The sequence below is a fragment of the Pelobates fuscus genome, chromosome 1 (assembly GCF_036172605.1).
Source record: "Pelobates fuscus isolate aPelFus1 chromosome 1, aPelFus1.pri, whole genome shotgun sequence".
Classification (NCBI taxonomy): domain Eukaryota; kingdom Metazoa; phylum Chordata; class Amphibia; order Anura; family Pelobatidae; genus Pelobates; species Pelobates fuscus.
In genome coordinates, this window is record NC_086317.1 from 380,106,636 (window position 1) to 380,128,645 (window position 22,010).

At 40.1% G+C, this 22,010-nt stretch overlaps 1 protein-coding gene across 1 annotated transcript in view; it reads right to left on the bottom strand.

Moving 5' to 3' along the window:
* Positions 1-22,010, bottom strand: part of SUCLA2 (succinate-CoA ligase ADP-forming subunit beta) — an 82,522-nt gene that overhangs the window by 47,029 nt on the left and 13,483 nt on the right. The window contains exons 2-4 of the mRNA XM_063426002.1: positions 19,866-20,043; positions 10,342-10,441; positions 8,635-8,797 (exon numbers count right to left, since the gene is read on the bottom strand). Of these exons, the coding sequence (XP_063282072.1) occupies positions 8,635-8,797; positions 10,342-10,441; positions 19,866-20,043 (441 nt within the window). The remainder of the gene's footprint in view (positions 1-8,634; positions 8,798-10,341; positions 10,442-19,865; positions 20,044-22,010) is intronic.

Sequence of the window (22,010 nt, forward strand, 5' to 3'; positions counted from 1 at the left end):
AGGGGACGGTGAATGAATTCTACATGAGCATTCATTGGTGATAGTGCATACACGATTCCAATGGAATAAAAATGGGAATGAGAGCAAATAAAGGGTGGAGGAGCGGAGTGGTAAACCTTTCATGGTAAATGAGAAGCGGTGTAAGAGGGGCATATTAAATGTATGAATGTAAAGCTGACATAAATAGCCAGAGGACCCATAGCTCATTGCTGCTTATTAGGAAACACTGACATCTGGACATGAAGACCAACCAAGGATGCCCAGTGTCTATAAGAGATTTGGAACAACTTGCAAATGATACCTTTGAGTACTTCATGAGCGGTTTATTTACTCAACTCTGGTGATGCACTACGATAGGGTGGAAATTCCTGATTGTTTTTTTTTTTTATATAGTTTTATGTTGTACATTTCTTCTTGCCTAGCTATAGGCAGCTTTGTGAAATGCAGGAGTATTGCAGATGGCTTAAATTGAATATTAGAATACACTATGTCCCACATCAGTTGATTTAATAGGTTTTGGTAAGCTTTTCAAATTACTTAATATTTTTGACTGAATTTTTATATTTTATATATTGACTGAAATTAATATATTCAAAATTAATATTAATATATATATATATATAGTTTGTTGTTTTGTTGATCCTGATGAAAGCCACGGACGATGACTGAAACTTCGATTTTTTTATGAAAATGGAATAAAGAAAGAATACTTTTACAGAAGACCGTGATGCAAGCCTTTGTTCATTATTTCCACTATATATATATATATATATATATATATATATATATATATATATATATATATATCTCAATATAAAAAAATATATTAAAATAATTTTTCTTTTTAAATATTACATTATTTGGAAATTTTATCTTAATATATTAAACCATGTGTGAAGCTTATCCAAAAATATTAAATCAATGCCATAGTGTTATAAAACAATTTCCAATAACTTAATTCTGAGCCATTCCCATTAAATATGCAATGTGATTTGACCCTTCCCGAGCAACCCTAACAATTATTTGGAATATTTTCATTAATATAGTGTGAAAGCTTGGGAGTCCTGTACCAATTATATGGGGGTTTGTAATTGAATTTATGGATTTTGGAGCTCACTTCGCACTGGTGAAATAGGATGAAGATTTTTGAGAACCTACTCACTCCCCAGATGTTCTTTGCCGCAGCCCAGTAGGCAAATCAGGGACTGCTGTGAAAAGCAGTTGATAAAACTAAAAAATTACCACAAACAGTGCTCAAATCAATACAAAAAAATAAACTTGTCCTATCCTGACATCTTTGCTCTAATGCCTTTTCTTTGTTCTGAACTATTCTTATGGAAATCCCTTCCCTGATCAATTACACTTTTCCCCTGTTCTTCAATCTTTTTTTTTTTTTTTTATTCAAAAAATCCTTTTTACTATGAAGGCATATCAACTAACTCATTTCATGCTTTTTGCTGCCACATTCACCATTTTCTCTTCATTAATCCTTGCTTCATATGCATCTTTACTTAAGTCATACAAATATATGTATAAAAGTCATACATATAAATCATATCCACTAGGGATGCACCGAAATTTCGGCCACCAAAATTTTCGGCCGAAAATGGGCCTATCCCGTTTCGGCCGAAAACATGTCAAATTTGCAGAAATTAAAAAAAAAAAAAAAAAAAAAAAAGGACGGGGGGGGTAAAGACTTTAGGACAGGGGAGGGGTGAAAGAAAACTATGGGACAGGAGGAAAGAACACTATGGGACAGGAGTGGAGGGAGAACACAATGGTATGGGTGGAAAGAACACTGGAACAGGGGAGGGGAGAAAAGAACACTATGGGACTGGGGAGGAGGGAGGAAAGAACACTAAAAAAGAGGGAGGGGAGAGGAACACTAGAGGGGGGAGAGAGGAACATTAAGCAGGGGGAATACCAAAAAAGAGAAGGGTAGTTTTTCATATTAGATTAAATTCATTACAAAGTCTAATATTAAAAACATTAAGAAAAAAAAAAACTTTTTACAAATTACAAAGTTATTTTAGGTTTTGGTTTTTGGCCAAGGGCATCCTGAATTTTCAGTTTCAGCCCAGAATTTTCATTTCGGTGCATTCCAAAAATCCCCCTACCACTTGCTCATGAAAGTCAAAATTGTCTTGTAGAAATTACTTGTAGATCTTGTCCATCCACAGTACAGAGCTGTACACCAGGGCTTGACAAATTTGCTTATAGTCTAAGAGCCAGCTAGAAATGTTAGGAGCCAGAGGAATCAACGCCACAAATACAATTCTTAAAGAGATACTATAGTCACCAGAACCACTACAGCTTAATGTAGTTGTTCTGAAGTCTATATCCTGTCCCTGAATGCTTTTCAATGTAAACACTGACTTTTCAGACAAAAGGCAGTGTTTACATTGCTGCCTGGTGACACCTCTAGCGACAGTCATTGAGACAGCCTCTAGAGAAGCTTCCTGGGTCAGTGCGTCACACTGTGCAGTTTCTATGTTAATGTTCCCTATAGAGATGCATTGGTTCAATGCATCTTTATGAGAAGTTAAATTGGTGCAGCGGCATTTTGCCATGCATGCGCAATAGTTTCCCAATGCTTTCCTATGGGGAAGCATTGGATTGGCTGAGATCGTCAAGATTGATGATCTCACTCATGGAGGTGGGGCCAGCCGCGGCGTCACCAGCGCGGCGTGGGGAAAATGGTAAGATTGGAGGGAACACACACTCACTGACCAACACACACAGACAACACACACATACACACAGAGACACACTCACCCACACATACACACTCAAATGCATACAGACACACTCACTTACAAATAATAATAAAAAAATATTTGAATGTAAAGCCACCCAGTCTCCCTACCTTTGCAGAGCTGGAGTGGATAGGCTTTCCCTGGGGTCCAGTGGGGCTGCTGTCCTCTCACTGCTCTGCTCCCTCTCGCGGACTGTTTAGAGAGCCGGCGGACTGTTTAGAGAGCCGGGGGCCGGAATGTTGTCATAACCCTGCTCCCGGCATCACGACAAGGCGCGCGAGGCAGCAGAGCAGGGAGATTACAGCTCACTCGCCGCTGCAATAAGTCAGCCGCCCGCCTCCCTCAGCTCTCCATTAGCCATCCGGCCGCCCCCTCCATCCCTAAGACAGCCGCCTGCCTGCCTCCCTATCTTAGATCTCAATGAGCCGCCACCTCTCTCACTCAGCCGCCTGCCTCAGCCCTTAGTGAGCCAACTGCCCGTCTCTGCTCTAAGGCAGCCGGTCACCTCGGGGGCTGAATAGGCTCACAAATCCCAAGCGCCAGGACAAATTTCCTGGTCGCCATGGACCTGGCGCCTGCGATTTGTCAAGCCCTGCTGTAGACCACCTACAGCTCATGGTCCAACTAAAAATTATGATGCTTATGGCACCATTTATAGTTTATTAAAGTATCTACTAGAGTTAGATGGTGCAGCTGAAACGATGAATAAATCAACATTTTCAGTGAAATTACTTAGCAAGGAAATGCAAATAATCAGATGATGTGTTGAACTTCGTAATACGTCACTCAAAAATATTTTTCCGTCTGTTGTATTTTGTATCAAAAAACATTGTGAAATGAGGGGTACTGTATGACTTGAAACAGAAAATAAATATTGCAAGAAACATAGCAAAAGGCAAGTTAGGTCATGCAGAAAGTAAAGATGCTGTCAGCTGAACACATTAAACTTGAAATGTAGGTGTGCTTGATACAGACAAAACATAGCTCTACTTCAACCTCGATGTCACTTAGCTACTCCAGTAGTATTTGGCTGCCCTCTAGTGGCAGACAAAAGAAATGTACTGCCAATACTCCTGACAGTTAAGCCAATTAGAACAATAGCAGTTAAACACAAATTGGATTATAGCATCTGCTCATATTACAAGCTACTTACAGATAAATGATACAATTATACAGATATAATTCCTTCCTACATGGACAGACAGAATAACACATTGTATTGTTGGTTCACAAGATATTTTAGCCACTAAACAACGCAGAATCGAAAGAGGAGTGAATATCAGAGGTGCAAATCCAAAATACTGAGCATAAAATCAATGTGATTTTGGCTTGTTATGCTGTTCAAAGGGGCTATAGATTAATGTATTGGATCTGGTACAAAGACTGTCCCTTTTGTGAGAAAAGGCAGAGTTTACGTTGCTTCCTATGAACAACTATAGTGACTGTCACTCAGACTGCCACTAGATGTGTTTCCTATAGCAGTCCTGCAATCGTGGCAGGGCATAAAGACTTAAACGCTCTAATTAAGAGACGCACCAAGCTAATACATTCCTATGAGGAAATTCAGACTGGCACAGTGCAGCGATTGCCATGCATTAGCCCCCCAGTGCTTTCCTACAGAGACAACATTGTCTCAGCTGGGGCAGAGCAGCGGCCACAGTGAGGCAATCACGGCGAAGGATATACAGAAAATAAAAACTTTTTAACTTTTAAAGGGGGGCTAGATATCTAAAAGGTTTGTAAAACACCAACATAAGAAAGGCATGATTCTATTTCTAACGTTAGAGTATTCCTTTGATGTGAACCTGTCAAGTCATTTAACACTTTTCAGTTTGTCCTATCTAAATAAATGTAATCTTTGGAGGAAAAACAGTAACTTCTCTGGAAATTATTTGAGTTCTTAAAGCAGGTATATTGAAAGTGAGAACCCAAGTCTCACTCAGATATCAACTTTCAAAAACCTGCCAAAGATTTACCCATACAGGAGGTAAACAACTCAATCGAAAGGGTAAAAAATGATTAACAATCTTTATTCAATATTGTACGTTAGACACATAATTATACACTCAAAACGTGAAACCATAAAAACAGCGATCCAAAAATGTGCAAGGGATTTAAAAAGGGGGATCTATCAAGCCTGCCTGATATGTCCTATGTATAGCTGTTATAAAAGTATCCGGGTATAAAGCAGCTGCTCCTGCAGCTATTCAGGTTTACAAAGTTAAATATCTTTGAAGTTTTAAATACAATTGTAGCTGTTAGGGCAATATTGTAACGGCACCAATCAGGTCAATAAATACACATGATCTTGACGGATCTATGATAGAAATACAGCTAAAGTGTATCAACTGACAAGTCAGAACAAAATATATTATTGATTTATTGAATCCATGAATTTGCTAGTAATTTGACTAACAAAGTATAGATGAAAATTAAAGCATTTTGACTTGAAATGTCATAACAACAGTGAAAGATGCACTTACATACATACGAACACGAACATAAATCATGTGGACTTGAAATAAATAAATCTAGTGCAATTACAATTTCAGAACAATTCTAAGTGCCAAGTCGCCATGGCGATTCTAACATGAAATTTCGTTCTGAGAATTTGTCTCCAACTAGCATTTGTCTATGGGGACCGGATATGATCCTGGCAAGGATGAAGCTCTCCTACTCGCTGACACAATTAACTGAAGCCATGAATTGAGCTAGGAGTCTGCATAAACCATCTCTGCTAGGTACATGATAGCTTGTAATTTTGATATTCCTACATTAGAAGTTAGTGAATACCGCTGCAGTAGGGTCTGTACTTAACCACCAGCCAATCATCAGCCAGTACAGCTCACAAAGAAAACTGATTTGCAACAACAGTTCATTAACAGTTCAGACAGTTAAAGGTAGGTTTAAACATGAAAACCTTTTTTTCCCCAGTAAGTGTGTAAGTCACAGCCATGGGAGGTGTGGCTGGGGCTGAAAAATATAATGGTTTAACTCCTAAATTGCATAAACTGAGCAACAATATTACAAGGGCACAATCTATACATAAAATCCACTCCATTCATTTTTTTTTTTTTATATAGAACGGTTTATGAAAAAGCCAATATTCACCAACACAGTAGGTGAAGTAGATCACTTCACTTCACTTCCAGGCTAAAATAAGATAATTCCCAAAAAAAGAAAAACCCCCAAAAAACCCACTAATGACTGAAATAGCAGTTAAAGGGGCACTCTAGGCACCCAGACCACTTCATCTAATTGAAGTAGTCTAGGTGCTGTAAGTCTTTTGCACTTAGTGCTGCTATGTTAAACATTGCAGTTCCAGAGAAACTACAATGTTTACATTGCAGCTTTAAGTCTGCCCCAGGTGGCTGTCTGCCAGAGAGTCACTAGGGGCGCTTCCGGAATCCAAACTGACTTTTGGTTCCTTATCCGACGCTGGACGTCCTTGCGGACCTCCAGGATCAGATTTTCCCCATTGGAAAGCATTGAATAATTTTCAGTAACTTTGGACAGTAAGGAGCTTCTAATCCGCTTCTAATCCACTCCCACTTCTATCAGCCTATCCATGGCATCCACAGTTAGCCAACCAACAGCAGAGAGCCATGGCAGCCCTGGTTTTTGTCAAACTGCACAAAAATAGTTTAACAAAAAACAGGAAGATATACATTTTTAAAGGAAGACTATAGAGTTAGGAATTTTAAAAACTGTATTCATAATGCTATAGTGCCCCATGTCTCTAGTTATATGCAGTCCCCCGTTCCCAAGAAACTTGAATGTTTAAAAAAAAAAAAGCAGCAACAGGGGGCGGAGCTTGACCGCCATGCAGAGAAGTTGCAGCTAACCGGAGCTCCGACCAAGGAGCCGACATTAAGTCTAATTTGCGGCAATCCAAACGGTTACGTCAACTACCCACCCCACGGAGCACCCAGCTCTGCACAGCATCCGAATGGCGGGAGCCATAGAGGTCAGAAGCAATAACTCTACAGCAGCAGACCCCGTGGGGGCGACAGCGGAAGGGAGAACCCCCTTCTCACTCGCGGAAGGGAGATCACCCCAAGTGTTGGCATAGGCACCACTCACGAAACCGGGTCCAAAGAATTAACAAACAGAACCACCTACCACACGCCCTGAAGACCCCCAATTTAGCCACAACCTGGGACGGAATGATCCAGCCTAAAGTGATGGCGTGGGGTGGAAAACGTGTACAGACCCTGGGACTAAACGTATTCGGATGAGTGCTTTTTACCTATTAATATGTTGCAGTCTCTCCCCCCCCCCCCCCCTTTTTTTTTGCTCTTACCACTAAGGATTACTTGTTGTGTAGTAGACAGGAACAAAATGTTGTGGTTTGCCATGAATCTTGCACCCTAGCCGTGTATAATGTCTCAAGAAGCCGGTTTCTTAATATTGTCTCCATGCTAATGTATATTAAGTGAAGTCTTACCTACTACTTGTTTTGTACCTGCATCACTTTTTACCCCTGTGACTTCTAAATAGACAAGAGCGATTAGCCTGTGACATTAGCCTACTTTAAACTACATAAAACCAATCTGCATACAGCGTGAATAATCTTACATACGTACCATAAAATTGTGCATGTACTATCACACCCCTCACTGTTATAAAGGTCTTTAAAACAAAAGCATGAGGATTGCCGTTGGGGTACCCCATGCGTGTTGTATTTTCATATGCACGGCAAAAATGTAAAAATTAAAAATAAATAAAAAAAGCAGCAACAAAAAGAAGCTTCTTACTTACCTTTTTCCAAGACTCCTTCAATGCAACTCACCTCTCAGTCACACACATCATCATCAAGAAGACATGGCTTCAGTCCAAGGCTCATTATAGCTCATGGAGTATCAGTGATGTGATGCACTGCGAGTACTGTGTCATCAGTCCACGCTTCTAACAGGAGGGCAATGAATCTGAGTTTTTCCTCTGTCAGTGCAGCAGAAGTGCCTCTAGTGGCTGCCTGTGTAACAGACACTAGAGGCGTGTTTAACCCTTCAAGGTAAACATTGTCCTTTCTGCAAAACAGCAATAGTTAAAGGACCACTCTAGGCACCCAGACCACTTCAGCTTAATGACGTGGTCTGGGTGCCAGGTCCAGCTAGGGTTAACCCATTTTTTTATAAACATAGCAGTTTCAGAGAAACTGCTATATTTATAAATGGGTTAAGCCTTCCCTCTAATCCTCTAGTGGCTGTCTCATTGACAGCCGCTAGAGGCGCTTGCGTGATTCTCACTGTGAAAATCACAGTGAGAGCACGCAAGCGTCCATAGGAAAGCATTTTAAATGCTTTCCTATGCGACCGGCTGAATGCGCGCGCAGCTCTTGCCGCGCGTGCGCTTTCAGCCGACAGGGCGGAGAGGAGGAGGAGCGCTGGAAAAAGGTAAGTTTTAACCCTTTTCCCCTTTCCAGAGCCGGGCGGGAGGGGGTCCCTGAGGGTGGGGGCACCCTCAGGGCACTCTAGTGCCAGGAAAACGAGTATGTTTTCCTGGCACTAGAGTGGTCCTTTAAAATGACAAGACCACTGCACCCAGACCATTTAGATGAAATAATATATTTTTATAAATGTCTGGAGAAAAGCAACAATTCTTGCAGTTTAAAAGGAAATCATCCATGTCATCAATAAAAGCAAAGCTTCCTGATCATCTTTCAATTCCATTTATGTTTTATCTTACATGCTCAGATATTGCTGGTATAGACATAAAATTAATATAATCATTGAATATTAGAAGAAACAGTACATTTTCAGCCATAACATCTTTTTGCTTCAACATAATTCTATATACAGCACTTGGGTTTTGGGGTTGTTGTTTTTTTTTTATCCGTTTTCTGTGGTTCCAAAAGTTTTGTTTGACACGCACTCACTTGAAAAGATCTCTCCATGGTGATTGCAAAGTAGTACTCCCTCCTGGGATATCGTCGCTCACAAATAAATACGTGATTGCATATCCTGCCCTTTTCTCCTGTCTGCTTTGTAAATAGTTTCTTCCCAATCATTTGTGAGGAAATGTCTTTGGCTTCTTCCGGACTAAAAATAAAATTAAAAAAAAAAAAAAGCAGCACATAGTGTAAGTCAGTGTAATAAAAGCACGTCAGCAACGATCATGCCTAAAAGGACTCTCTTACAATGATATAGGATATAAAACTTCAGTACACATTCTAGGGAAATGAATAAACCAAAATATTGGTAAAGAAAATTGATTTTACTCTATGAACAAAATATCATTTGTAATCCCCTCTATAATTTAGGGAAACATGCCATCTACACAATATGTGAAAAACATGTATACCGGCAGATAGGTATAAATTTAAAGGGACAACTTTAGCTTAATGAAGCAGTTTTGGTGTATAGATCAGTCTCACTGCTCAATTCTCTGTCATTTAGGAGTCAAATCACTATATGTTTAAGCAGCCCTAGTCACACCTCCCCTGGCTGTGACTGACAGTCTGCATGACAAAAATGTTTTCATTTTCAATACGATGTAACTTACTTTTATAGTTTCAGCAAGCTATTAACTGTGCATGCGATAAGAAATTCTAAATTAAACAGAATTTGCAAAAAGGAAGTGTAAACAATAGATGTCTCTTTACAGGAAGTGTTTAGGAAGGCTGTGTAAGACATATGCAGGGAGGTGTGCCTAGGGCTGCATAAACAAAGTGATTTAACTCCTATATGGCAGTCAATTAAGCAGAGAGACTGCAGGGACATGATCTATACACCAAAACTGCTTCATTAAGCTAAAGTTGGTTTGGTGTCTATAGTGCCCCTTTAAATCTGGACTTGTCTAGGAAGGGCACACACATCTATGACAAGAACAGTTAAATGTTTGTAATAGTAAGTGGGCAATGCAGACTCTGCAAGGGATTAATCCCACCAGAATGCTCCAGACAGGGAGGGCAAATCCCCAAATATTCCATTAGAAAATTACACAAAACTCCAGGCATACCTAGTGGTTTCTTCAAAAAGGCAGTCTTTTATTCAGGAACAAAATACAGTGACAACGTTTCAGTTCTTACATGAGCCTTTGTCAAGCTCGTGAGCGGAAGCCACTAGACATGCCTGGACTTTTGTTGAATTTTCCAGAACAGTATAATGGGCGTTATAAGCAACATAACCACTATAGCTAATTGAAGTGATCATAGTGTATTAAAGTCTGTAGACACCCACCCCCAGAGCTCTGATCCTATCACTGCCTCCTTATTGCTACCATAGCTGAACTGGTGACAGGCATTTAACAAAATAAATACATTTTATTAAAATAAATAGGTATAGCAATGCGAAAATTGGCTTTAGGCCACTGCAATGAGCGCTTATAGTGTCGCAATGAAATTGAATGATCCCGGTCCATTAACAGAACATCAACTACTAATATTTGTTTCTTTATACGGATTGATCTCGGTCTTATTAAATATTAGCTTGTTTCTATTTACTAAAACATCTCACATTTATCTTTTCAACTCAATTCCTATTTTCATTTCTTTCTATAAACCCAACTCCAAAACCTAGCTAACATTGTGTTCATTCAACATGTTGGTGCTCTGTAAATAAATAATTTGTTCTGGAAAACTTACGAATAAACAATCTTCACTCCTCCTTTAAGACCACCTTCAAAGGTACCTTTACCTCTGCCACCAGCCAGCACTTGCGCTTTTACAACCAGATCTTTCGAACCTTTACAAAACACAAAGTGCAATATAGTAAGGATATTCAAAATTAAGTGCAGCGTAACTTCAATTAGTGGCATAACCATGCATGATTTTTTTTCTAATTCACAAATCTAGGATAGAATCCTGGAGATTAAACTTAATTTTTATATATATATATATATATATATATATATATATATATATATATATATATATATATATATATATATATATATATATATATATATATATTAAAGGAATACTCTAAGCACCATAACCACTACAGCCCACACCACACCAGTATTCTTGTACAGGAGAAGTCAGATGTCTTCATCAAGCTGAGACTGGCCAATTAAGGACTGCACTCATTGGCTTAGAGCACTCTCAATACAGTGTGTAGTGTAGTGTAGTCCTGCATGGCCCTACTGAGAAAGAGCTGCCGGAGCCCAGTGGATGCTTGGAGTCTTCCATTAATTAATTGCTGCTGATAACCTTTGCAAGGAAGTCTGCCTGAAGCTAAATCATGGGTATACTTTACAAAGTTATGCCATGTCACACAGGAGCCCACATAAAACTTGAAAGGGTGACTGCAACAACATTTTCTGTTAATATTATTTTCAATTTCAAGCCTTAGTACAGGGCTAGTCAACCTTTTTATACCTACCGCCCACTAATGCATCTTTTTTGATGGATAAATGTCCTTACCGCCCACTAGTTTTTCGAATTTTTTTTTAAAAAAATTCTCCTTTTCCTTTACCTTCCTTATAGCAATGCTCAACAGGAAGGCTGAGGTGGGTAGCCCACTTATTATTAGTCAACAACAATTCTCTCCTTCCTATATTTTTTATTTTCCAAGTACTCTGCTCCTTCTTTCTCCTATTCTACAAGTACTCTGCTCCTTCTTTCTCCTATTCTACAAGTACTCTGCTCCTTCTTTCTCCTATTCTACAAGTACTCTGCTCCTTCTTTCTCCTATTCTACAAGTACTCTGCTCCTTCTTTCTCCTATTCTACAAGTACTCTGCTCCTTCTTTCTCCTATTCTACAAGTACTCTGCTCCTTCTTTCTCCTATTCTACAAGTACTCTGCTCCTTCTTTCTCCTATTCTACAAGTACTCTGCTCCTTCTTTCTCCTATTCTACAAGTACTCTGCTCCTTCTTTCTCCTATTCTACAAGTACTCTGCTCCTTCTTTCTCCTATTCTACAAGTACTCTGCTCCTTCTTTCTCCTATTCTACAAGTACTCTGCTCCTTCTTTCTCCTATTCTACAAGTACTCTGCTCCTTCTTTCTCCTATTCTACAAGTACTCTGCTCCTTCTTTCTCCTATTCTACAAGTACTCTGCTCCTTCTTTCTCCTATTCTACAAGTACTCTGCTCCTTCTTTCTCCTATTCTACAAGTACTCTGCTCCTTCTTTCTCCTATTCTACAAGTACTCTGCTCCTTCTTTCTCCTATTCTACAAGTACTCTGCTCCTTCTTTCTCCTATTCTACAAGTACTCTGCTCCTTCTTTCTCCTATTCTACAAGTACTCTGCTCCTTCTTTCTCCTATTCTACAAGTACTCTGCTCCTTCTTTCTCCTATTCTACAAGTACTCTGCTCCTTCTTTCTCCTATTCTACAAGTACTCTGCTCCTTCTTTCTCCTATTCTACAAGTACTCTGCTCCTTCTTTCTCCTATTCTACAAGTACTCTGCTCCTTCTTTCTCCTATTCTACAAGTACTCTGCTCCTTCTTTCTCCTATTCTACAAGTACTCTGCTCCTTCTTTCTCCTATTCTACAAGTACTCTGCTCCTTCTTTCTTCTACTAAACTCCCTGCTATCATGTATCCCCCTACTCCAACTCCTCCCCTTTCCCTAGCAACGTGTTACACTTGTTCGCATTCATACATGCACACGCGCTTGTACTTCCGCTCACGCATTCGTGCGTTCGCATCTGCACGCCCGCAATTCCTGCTAACCACTGAGTGCGTGAGAGATGAATAGAGCGTTCACCTCTCTGGATGGAGGGGGGATTCTGCTTGTGCCGTAGTACCCACTACCGCCCACCTGAAATCCTAAAACACCCACAATTAGGTGGTAGGGACCAGGTTGACTACCCTTGCCTTAGTAGGTGTTTTTGTTTGATTAAAGTCAAAGAAAAAAAATTCCCAAAAACACAAGAAGAATCAAGGATTTTTACAAAGCCTACACAAACTTGACTGCAATTTAAAAAAAAAAGCTCATATACACTGATCAGCCATAACATTAAAAACTCAGCTTAAAGGAACATTATAGGGTCAGGAACACAAACACGTATTCATATAGAAAAGCATTGTATTTGGCTGAGATTGTCAATTCTAATATTCTTAGCCAAGGACTCAGGCTGGGGGCAGAGCCAAACACTGTCCTGGCCAATTAGCATCTCGTCATAGAGATGCATTGAATCAATGCAATTCTATGAGGAAAGTTCAGTGTCTTCATGCAGAGAGTGGAGATACTGAACATCAGAGCTTCACACTGTGCAGCACTGCCCCAGAATGCACCTCTAGTAGCCATTAGAGTAGTGGCCACTGAAGGTGTCCCTAGGCTGTAATATAAATACTGCATTTTCTCTGAAAATTAGGTTGCAAACAAGCTGATGCCACTATGAAATACATTGAGTACTGCAGTAATTTAGTTGGCATGAAAAAATCTCTGCTCATAAAACTGACAAAACTAAATGAACCAGTCCATTTTTTAGTTGTTGCTTTTTTTGTTTTTAAAACAAAAATAAATCAATTAAAGGCACCACCACGAGGGGGCGGAGCCTGGAGCTGAGCCTGAACGGACGCACTTAATGTGAGCTCCGAACAAACGACGATAATCCGCCTTAATCCGAGGTACCGAGGTACCATCCAAAGACCCAAACACCCATCCGACTTCCCCCTGGAGCCCAAGGCTCAAACGAATGCCGTTCCAGTTCCCGCAAACGGGTAAAAAGACCCGGCGAAAATCTGGGGCCTACCTGACACTCCAAGCCACAAGGTACGCGACGGAGGTCGCTGCATTCAACGCCCGACACAGCACTCACCTGTTAACTGACCCTGCGGAATCGGACGGCTACACAATGGGTCGCAGGTCCCAAAAGCCTCCACCAACTACCAGCAGAGGCATTCAAGATATAGGTGACATGCTACAGAGGCCAATGGCGCCCAAGATGGTGGCTCCGCCGGAGTGCACGCCAGCCTCTCCAGATGAGGGGAAACAGCATGGGGCCGGATTAGAAACATCCACCGCTCCCCAAGTCACAGAACCACTAGCCGGCCAGGACACTCAAACCCCAGCTACCAAACAAGATATTGCCGACCTCCTGATGGAAATGAGGAGAATGCATGCAGCAGACATTAACCTAATAAAGACTGAATTACAAGCGATGACAGCACGCACACAGGCTACAGAGGAGGACATCCTAGACCTCAAAAACGAGGTGAGAGAGTTAAAAAACACTTGCTCCCATATGCAGGCCGTACAATCCTCTCTAATCACGAGACTGGACCAAACAGAAGACCGCAACAGACGCGCTAACTTAAAACTAAGGGGGATCCCAGACACCATAGACTCCTCAGAACTACCCCACTACCTCAGACGTCTCATAGCAACAATTCTGCCACCCGCTCAGGCAAAAAAACTTGTGTTGGACGGCTGTTTTAAAATCAGAAAAGCCAGACAAGCACCAACGGACGCCCCTCCAGATGTCATCATCCGATGTCACTCTGTGACCGACAAAATTAAGCTTCTCACGGCGGTCAGAGGGAAGACCCCGCTAACATTTGAAAATTCACAAATTACCTTTTACCAAGACCTGACCCGCAACACATTACTGTGGCGCAGATCCCTGGCCCCGGTCACAACCCAACTGAGAGAGGCAAAGATTGAGTATAAATGGACATTCCCAAGATCCTTGACAGTGTCCAAGGAGGGCGCCACGCACAGCCTCTCCTCACTACAGAACGCAGAACCATTCCTGAGGGCACTGGGGATACTAGCGCTCACCCAAACAAGGGAGAATCCCACAACGTCGCACACATGGAATCCAGAGACGGTAATCTCTTTCACCCCTAGGAACACGGAGAGAAGCGGAGCCCTAACCTGAACTGCCCCACCGTGCCAGACCTTAGACCCTCTAAGTGCCCTCCGCAGGCGCAGAGGTAGGGCTGATCTGAACTGTAACACTGGCGGTCAGCAACTCTAATATATCCAGCAGGCACTGTCTCCTCTTTTTTGCTTTGCTTGCCGGCTCTACTGCTGTTTTATCCTGTGACTGTTTATTTTTATTACTATGGGTTATGTTAGTTTTTGTATTTTGTTACTGTTTTCAGCGTGATACTACAACACACACATCTAACAAGTATAGCATACGCTATACCATAACTGCGACCAACCATCACCAGCCGCGACTGACTCGGACAAAGAACACCACAAGCTCCAGGGAGAGTAATCTTTCTCCCACCCCCCCGTGACTTCCTCGGTAAGAAGTCGAAACCCCAACCCATCGGTACACCACAAAGACGCAACGGGCTCTATGAGCGATAACGCTCACCCCACACGCACACGCCAATCTACACGGACACAATAGAATTCACTCGCAGACACTAACAACACTAAGGACAGCCATACGCACACACACGCAAACCTGAGGGGTACAAACATGCAGACAACTACCTCCAGACTGATAACCTGTGGGTACACCCCCCCCGATTTAACATGAAACCGAAACTCGTAGACTGACATACACTGTGAATACACTCCATAGAGGCCTTAGTCTCACACTAATTGACTTGTAAAAAATAAAAATGTGCAGATCTAGCTGACTTTACGACTCCGAAATGACAGACAAAAGTATGCCTTAATTTTGTTGTGAAGTCATGTAACAACCATCACCCGCAAGGCTATTGTGGCCAGCCGGGTTGTTTTGTACTTATCCATGCACGCAAAAATAAAGATTTATAAAAAAAAAAAAAATAAATAAATAAAGGCACCACCACATTTTCACATCTTATACTTATGTGAAAAAAAAAAAAAATCTGCAAAGTTTTTATATTGGCAGTAAAAAAATCGTTAGTTTGTTTAACATAGGGAAATAATTTCCAATCAGTTCCATACTTCTTCTCAACTACAAAAGCTGCAATTGTTCCCACTGATACCTAGTCAGTCAGAAAAAGAAAAGATCAAGTACATACAATCCCTATCCATTCGCAAATGCTGTGTTTGTGCATTAAATGGACACTATAGGCACCCAGACCACTTCATCTCATTAAAGTGGTCTGGCTTCAGTGTCCTTGTTGCCTTAACCCTGCAATGTAACACATTGCAGTTTCAGAGAATCTGCCATGTTTACATTGCAGGGTTAACACTGCCCTAGTTGCTTTCTCTCAGACAACCACTAGAGGCGCTTTGTGAAAAGACACTGAACGTCCTCACGTTTTGCATCAGGACATCCATCGTCTTCAAATCCTCCGTAGGAAAGTATTGATTAATGCTTTTCTATAGGGAAGGCCTAATGCACGTACGGTGCTGTCTGCGCATGTGCATTGGGTCCCCTGCACCGGCTGACTTCGGCGCTGCAATCAGAGAAGTAATTAAAAAGTAATTTAACCCTTTCAAAGCTGGGGAAGGAGGCAGAGGGACACTTAAGTATTCCTAAGACTATAGTGTTCCTTTAAGAGGCGCTCATGCTTTTAAAAGAAAGAAAAAAAATGCAGTCTATTTTTTCAATTGCTCTCAGCAATTAAAAAGTAAAGCATATTGGTTCTGCAGTTTTTCACCCATATGTGAAATAACAGTGGAGAATGTGCACTTAGAAATAATACAATCTAATTATAAACTTTGTTTTCCATTTAAAAAGCAGTGGTTGACTATTCCACTGAACATAAAAAGGAAATACAGCATTAAAAATTATATAAATGGAGAACACCCATGGAGTTGTTCAAGAATATGAAGAATATTGGATTATACTGCACAACGTTCAGGTTTCCTGTGTTGTACTGAATGTCTATGTCTGGAACAAAATTGCACTCAGACTTGGACTGCCTGCAGCAAAGGCAAAGAAAGGTTACATAGAAAGAATAATATTAACACACAATTTGGAGAGCTTTTGGAGAGAAAGAAAAGAGTGCTTTGAAAACAAATTTTATATAGATCTAAACCAATAGTTTGGTCCAAAAAGTTTTGTATAAAACAGCAGGTTGTTGCTAAGGGAACTCATAGAAATGTGGATGGGACTTAAAAGCAACACTGCAAAGGATGTGGTCTCCAAACACAGCATATGGATTCCCTTCTAAAAATAACAAATATATATTTTTTTAATTAAGCAGAGGAGAACAAAGGAAAAAAATAGTTTAGATAGACAGCTCTTATCATTAAAGAAACATTATAGCATTAGTTTTCTCCTACACTTCATTCAACAGGTGGAATAAATAATCCCCATTAACTGGGTGATCTTCCTTTTCCTTTTCCAAATTTTGAGAAGTCGGGGTTAAAATTCAGGTGTGGTCTCCAGGACTAACTCTTACTAACCAAGAAGGGCCAGTGAAATAGCCCACCCATTAGCACATGTGCAGCTGTGTATTGGAAAAGAAATGGACTGGGAGATAGGCCAATATGGCTTCTGTTTCACCAACTCCTGTGCAATGAGATGGAACCTTTTAATAGTGTGGTATTTTCAAGGACTTTTCAATAAACAAACAGAATCAGGACGATTCCAGAAAAGGACTCACAGCTTAGAACACTCCTAAAATAATCCGGTAACCAGTGAAATTGGGCCTTTTAACTTGGCCAGAACTCCAAGTTACCCAAAATGGAGTCCCTCACCTAGTGGGCTGGGATAATGAAAACCCTTCTTTGCCTGATGTCCAACAGTTTTTATATGTCTAGATGCACCCCCTGTTATTAAATATACCACACAAAACTAACATTTAGAGCAGTAAAACATATAGAGATGAGATCAGTGCAAGAGCAAAAAAAACTAAAACAAATATGAACAACTTTGGCCATGGCCATAACTAATGCCTCGTTTCCACGGAGCGGTATGGTTCAGGTCGGTACGGTTCCGAAGGGTTAGAATGGTCCAGCCTATTCAGGTGAGCGTTTCCACTGCAAGTCGGACCACCCGGGGGCATGCGGGGTTTAGACCAAATGCCTAGCGTGTCATTTGTCATGAGCATTGACGTTTTCCTGTCCACCAATCAATGGATTGTATAGTGTGACGCCAGTAGTTCCGCCCTAACCGTACCATACCATTTCCTATAGACCTACATCTGAAATAGCGTACCAGACAGTACCAACCCGAACCGTACCGCTCAGTGGAAACGGGGCATAAGTGGCTACTAAAAATGACTTCACCATTTTAAATACCGTCGGTTGTCTACTTTCGCAAATGGTATGCCAAGATTTGGGAAATTCTCATTACGGGGCTGCCATACTTTTCTCAAATGCAACATAGGCCCAGCAAACCAATCTGGCAACATGAAATGGGCAAGCCCAATATTTGACCCTGTTACCTTCCAAAATCCCATAACACCTTTACATGGGGGATACTGTTGTACTCGTGAGACATAGCTGAACAAAAATGAGCGTTTTAGAGAATGTTTTAGAGCACGATATCGTCAGTGAAAGTGTAGTTTTTGTATGAAAAATACAAAAACATACATAAACACCAATGTTGGCCAGGGTTTGTGACTAAGTGGAAATAAAAAAAAAAAGACCGGACATACCCCATTTTCAATATCCTGGGATGTCTACTTTTGAAAATGGTATGCCAAGTTGGGGGTAATTTTCATTCCTGGGCTGCCATACGGTCTCAATGGCAACATAGAACCAGCAAACCTCTTTTAGATAGAAGCAATCTCTTTATTTGATTGTGTAACTTTCCAAAACACCATACATAGAGGGCATCATTGTACTTGTGGGACATCACAGCGTACACATGTGTATTTTATTGCAGCAAAAGACAACAGTATTATGACATTCACAGATAAATAATGTAGAACATGGAAAATGACAACATTTCCTTCTCACTTCTGAAAATAAAATGTTTTATACATTTTTAAATTGTGTTTCATACATAAATTTTTGAAGGCAAATGAAAGCCGGTTTCTCCTGAACAAAATTATACATAATAAGTGTGGGTGCACTTAATATGAAACAGGTTAATTATGGTTGAACAGACATATTGCACAAATTTTAGGTTTGTTTTGGTCAGAACAATTTCCTCCATTCTTAAGGGGTTAAGGCTTCTGAAAGAACATATAGAAATCCAACCAATTGTTATTAGGATACAGAAAAAAAATGTAAGCATTTCCATCTTGCACAAGTGATTCTTACGCCTCAATCAATCAAAGCTAACAACTCAAATAATACCAAAAGGAACATCCTGTTCTTCAAAAGAATACAGTTTAGAAATCTTAGAGAAGGGAAGAGCAAAATAATTATGTGAAATAGCTAGAGGACAAATAATGGCTATAATTAAATACTGAATACATGAGTGGAGAATTGTGTGATGTATTTGTACAAGCTAAAATGACTGAACATTATACTAAAGTCTATTCAATTTCATTAAATTGCCAAATACCCGGAACTTTGATTCTGACAAATAAAACAGTTCAAGCTATTTTTAACTAATTAAAATCCAACTTGTTGTCGCACTTAGAAGCAAAGAATACAATTTTATGCTGCAATTTAAAACAGTACTGATGGTTAACATTAATCAGTACAATGTAGCCGTTCCATGAAGCACAAAGAGTCATGGTTCTTCAGAAGAACTACTAAAGCAGAGACGAGTCAACTGAATATGCCATTTTAAGGTAAACTCAACTTCCCAAGATTTTGTATTATACTTACTTATTCCCTGTATTAACAAATGTGTATTTGCAAAGTGTGAAAAATAAAATTAGAAATGTAGAAATTCAAACCTCTTTGTCAAGGAACTTGGCACCTCCATCATATCTCTATGTTAAACATTGTTATAAGTTTAGTTCATTGCACCTGGCAGTAGCTTAGAGAAAGCACAGTTCTATGTCACCCTGGCTGGCTGTACCTGGACTGAATTAGATTGAGATGTCATTTCCCAAATCTTTAAAATACATTTTACAAGAAAAAGCAGCACATGGAAAATGTTTATATGTGATTTTCAATGTTTTGTTCAAGGGTATGGTGTCCAAATGTCAAAGCAATTTTTTGATTAAAATTTGTATTGGTATTACTTTTTTCTCAACGTTACTTTACAAAAGGTACACAAAAGGTTCTACAGGCTTTTCAACAGCATGAGAACATACTTTGTGTTGTGGAAAACCCGATAAGAAAAGAATAGACTCAACAACACATGCACAACCAATATTCTAATTAAAATTTTCCATACAGTTTTATAGTGCAAGTGAGCTGAAATAACTGGTTTTAGAATAAGACATAATACTAGAAACTATGATCCATACCTATTTCTTTTGCAACTAAATAAGCCTCCTCTGGTGTTTTTGCAACAAATCCCTTTGGTGTGGCAATTCCAGCATCTTTCAACAGATCCATGCTAAGATACTCATGCAGTGAAAGGTTCCTCTGCTGTTGTGCTTGCAAGCCATGGCCACCAAAAAGTCCAGGAAATCCACTGAGCACCTACAAGCATAACAAAATAAAGACACTGATATTATAATTATTATGAAAACTACATCAAAAAATTAGCTGCCTTTCCTGGTACAAAGTCACATTTACTGTTAAAGGGTAACTCCGACCACTTTTAGAAGTGGTCACGATGGTAGGAGTCTGATTAAGCAGCGTTTCTGGTGGAAGCACAACACATACAAATAAACATATATATATATATATATATATATATATATATATATATATATATATAGCGCACATGTGACTTGGGCACAGTCAGTTTGATGCAAAAAAACAGGTGTCTTTAACAGACATAATAAACTTGCCCCTTGAAGGCAGCACCTGAGAGGGAAGCATGTGTTTTCTTCCCATCTCTCCATTCTATAAGTCCATGTCCCTACAGTCCCTTCCTCCATATACCATTTAAGTTTTTTTTATTTTTGGAAATATCTCCCCGTCTACTCCTTCACCTAAACAACTGAATGCACTCACCTAAACAACAAGAATGCACTCTGAGCAAGAAGAACGGTACCAGCGCAGAGTGCTTTACCCTGCACTGGATTCCAAGTAAGAGAATCTTAATTTTACAGGGTTTTAAAGGATGGGGGACCCAATAGTAATGCTTAATAGGACATCCTAAATGTAAAAAATTTTTTTTAAAAAATTATCTAAACGGGTTGGAGTAACCCTTTAATGTTGGCAAAACCATAGCTTCCCTTCCAATATTCAACATTCAATTGTCCCGGTTCTTCGGCTGGTGTCTGGAGGCAGAGACAGTGAATACATTCCTCCAAGATTGGGGTCTTCATTACAAGTTTCCCCAATTCTCAATGAGTCTACTCACTCTCCTGCAGGTAAGATGCTAACCAGAAACAGTGGTGTTGATCACCCCGTATTGAAGGGCGCATCTTGGTTTCTCTTTCTGCTTTGGGACCTAGATGGCATGCCTCGTCTGCTTCTCTTGTACTGGGCTCCGGACATTCTGACTTGGCTGATTTATGGGACTTTGGGAGATCCTGGGAGTTTCTGATGCGACTAGATGACTATTAGCAGCCAAGGGCTTCCGGTTCTCTGAATATGTACAGTGCCACTAGACAGGTTTAATCTGACTGGTGCCTGGCTTGGCACTTGGATCCCATTTCGTCCCTTTAGAGCGTTATCCTGCAATTTCTCACTTCTTTGTATGAGGTTGGACGGGCATATCAGACAGCGAATTTGTATAGGTTTGCGATTCCTTTGCCTGCACCCGACCTAACTGCAAAATAGGAAATAAGAAAAGGACCAAGGAATCTGGTTCCACCCAAACCAGTGTATAGTCAGGGAAAATAAAAATAAATTCCAGCACTTCCTTGTGAAAGCAGTGTCCCTTTATTCAAGTGCCTAGAGTTTAGAACATCAATATTACACCCACTGCAACAGTCTTTCTCAAGCTAAAATAACCCTTTGTAAATACCCCTATGTAAGAAAATGCTCACGTGATCAATTTTATATTATCGTATGTTTATATGATTTGGGGGAAACCAAGTTTGGTCTTGAGTTTCTGCCCGCTGTTTTACTTTGGAATCTCAAGCGATTGTTTGCAGTTGATGGAGATCGTGTTACCGGTCCCCCATATTCAACATGACATGACTGTTTGGACTGTCAGTTTCTGGATATCAACTTTGTTGACCTTTGTTAATCGTTTGCTGTCAAAAAATGAGGTAGTACTGGGGTTGGTGCTTGGTGTTATACAGAATTGGTTGAGTGTATACTTTCTTGTGGTTCGGTAAAGAAAGGGTTCAGCAATACTCGCCTCTGTATTTTATAAAATCACAACTTTCCGTCATAAAATTGTCACAATGTATAATTATACGTTTTTCTAAGTCTGCAGTGGGAATATTGTTTGAATGCAAGCTCCTCTGAGTATAATTTTTTGCTTGAGGGCTTGATTGCACAAAGAAGCAATGCTTCTTAGCCAATCTAGCAGGTATATTTCAGAG